The sequence below is a fragment of the Alosa pseudoharengus genome, unplaced genomic scaffold (genome assembly GCF_046254945.1).
Source record: "Alosa pseudoharengus isolate Yale_2024_CS ecotype anadromous, Long Island Sound unplaced genomic scaffold, YU_APseudo_1.1 YU_APseudo_1.1_scf_1, whole genome shotgun sequence".
Classification (NCBI taxonomy): domain Eukaryota; kingdom Metazoa; phylum Chordata; class Actinopteri; order Clupeiformes; family Clupeidae; genus Alosa; species Alosa pseudoharengus.
In genome coordinates, this window is record NW_027468564.1 from 9,917,505 (window position 1) to 9,919,507 (window position 2,003).

The window sequence follows — 2,003 nt, forward strand, 5'->3', positions numbered from 1 at the left end:
AAATATTTGCACTATTTCATGCTGCATCAAAGAGATAAATATACTTCAGTGTAAAGCAGCTAATATAATACACATTTGAAAATAGGCCGGTACGCTTGGTATGAAGAAATAACTATGGTCTCCAAAATAGAGACAATCAGCACCGTTCCATGCAGCAAATAAGCGGTTTCGAATCAGTTTATTGGGAATAAACCGAATATGCGTGTGTCTTGTAAACACCTTATTCTGATTGAAATAAACCGAAAAAGGCCATATTCAGTTTATTAATAAACCGAAGCATATGCCTGTTTTAAACTCAATATTGGGTCATGAAAACACCTTACACGGAATATGCTCCCAGAAGGAAGAGTGTTGTAGGCCTGCGCATGCTCAATTCACACAGAATTAGGATAAAATGAACCAATTGTTACTCAGGCACTTTCCAAATTATGGCAAAACAGCGCACACACTTTTGGAAAGACGAGTAGACAAACTTATGTCTTGCAATCATGCACGTCATTGAGTTCATTGACGGGAGAAAATGTCATAATAGAGACGTTTTTAAAAGTTTTGTTAAAAACTTGATGAGGATGGCTATCGATGTACGCTTGAAGAAGTGAAATACAGGTGGAAGACCCTGAAGAAGTATTATAAAGCCAAAAGAGGGAATTCCACCAGTGGAGATTTACGTCAGGACGTTGGGAGCCTATTAGTCTGTGTCACTGACTTATTTGGAATAATGTCGATTGCTATGTAAACAGCAATATGCTCAAAATGTGACATTCTACTTGCTTGTAAACAGGTTAAACGGAATGTTGACATAAACGGAATTTGGGCAATAGACTGATTCAAAACGGTTTATTCCTGGCATGAAAACATGCTGAATGTTTAAATGTGCAACAAAGGGGGTTCTTTCTGAACATACTTCAGTATCTCCAGTTTACAGACAGGATCCTCCAGTCTAGCAGATAACAGCTTCAGTCCTGATTCTCCAGGATAATTGTAGCTGAGATCCAACTCTTTTAGGTGGGAGAACATTGAAGTCAGAGCTGAAGCAAGAAAACCACAACCCTTCTCTGAGATGAGACAATCAGAGAGTCTGAGAGAGAGAGAGAAAGGGAGAGAGAGAGAGAGAGAGTAAATTGAATATGATGACTGTGATGTGAAGTGTGGAGGAGATATCTATAGAATTAGTACACACTCCTCCTTAGACACATTTGTTTTTACAGTTGTCAAAATGTAACTGAAAAAACTTCCTATCAGCACTATACCTATTCAGTACCTAAATGACATTGTTGTGCAGTGGACTTTAAGAATAGGCATTATTAATAATAATAATAAAAATTATAGAAATTATCAATACACTACAGAACTGCTCCAGTGCTCTAAATAAATGTTCAGGCACCATGTAAAACACACTGTACTTGGCCTCTGGCCTCGTGCCTGATTGCAAATAACAGCCATGGTGATATCTGCTACCGATGCCACTCTCACTCGTGACATATTACTTTATTGTAACATAATGTGTCACGCACGCGCACACACACACACACACCCTTTGCTGTGACAAAAGTCCATCAATGTATTAGTTCAGTCCATGGAGACCGACAGACTTTCCGATCGTGATGGCCGTTCAAATGAGTGTCTTTCAAGAAAAATCCTCCGTGTTAACTAGTCTACGTGTTAGGTTTAGTGTATGTTGACTGTTCCACTAGGTCGCTAAAAGAATGTGTAAAACAAACCGTAGGCTACAGTACCTTTTAGGCGACACACAAACACAACACACCTCTTAGCAGGGCCAGCAGCGGAGACTGGTCACTGGTGGGCTGGGAAGATGTGAGGCGACCGTTGGCCTGAGAATCGCTGTTGAGTTGGGAAGGTTGGCTGCGCATGCGGTGAGCTTCTTCCAGGCTAACGGTTTCCACTCGAGGCTTTTCCAACGTCCACCAAGTTGTAACGCTAACGCTAACTACGTCTCACTAGGGCAGACACTCCCTCTTCTCTGTCCTTCCCGATCGACAGTA

At 41.0% G+C, this 2,003-nt stretch overlaps 1 protein-coding gene across 1 annotated transcript in view; it reads right to left on the reverse strand.

Moving 5' to 3' along the window:
* Window positions 1–1,078, reverse strand: part of LOC143137240 (stonustoxin subunit beta-like) — a 7,033-nt gene extending 5,955 nt beyond the window's left edge. Inside the window, exon 1 of the mRNA XM_076297571.1 lies at window positions 905–1,078. Within this exon, the coding sequence (XP_076153686.1) occupies window positions 905–1,017 (113 nt within the window). The 5' untranslated portion in view covers window positions 1,018–1,078. The remainder of the gene's footprint in view (window positions 1–904) is intronic.
* Window positions 1,079–2,003: the final 925 nt, after the last annotated feature.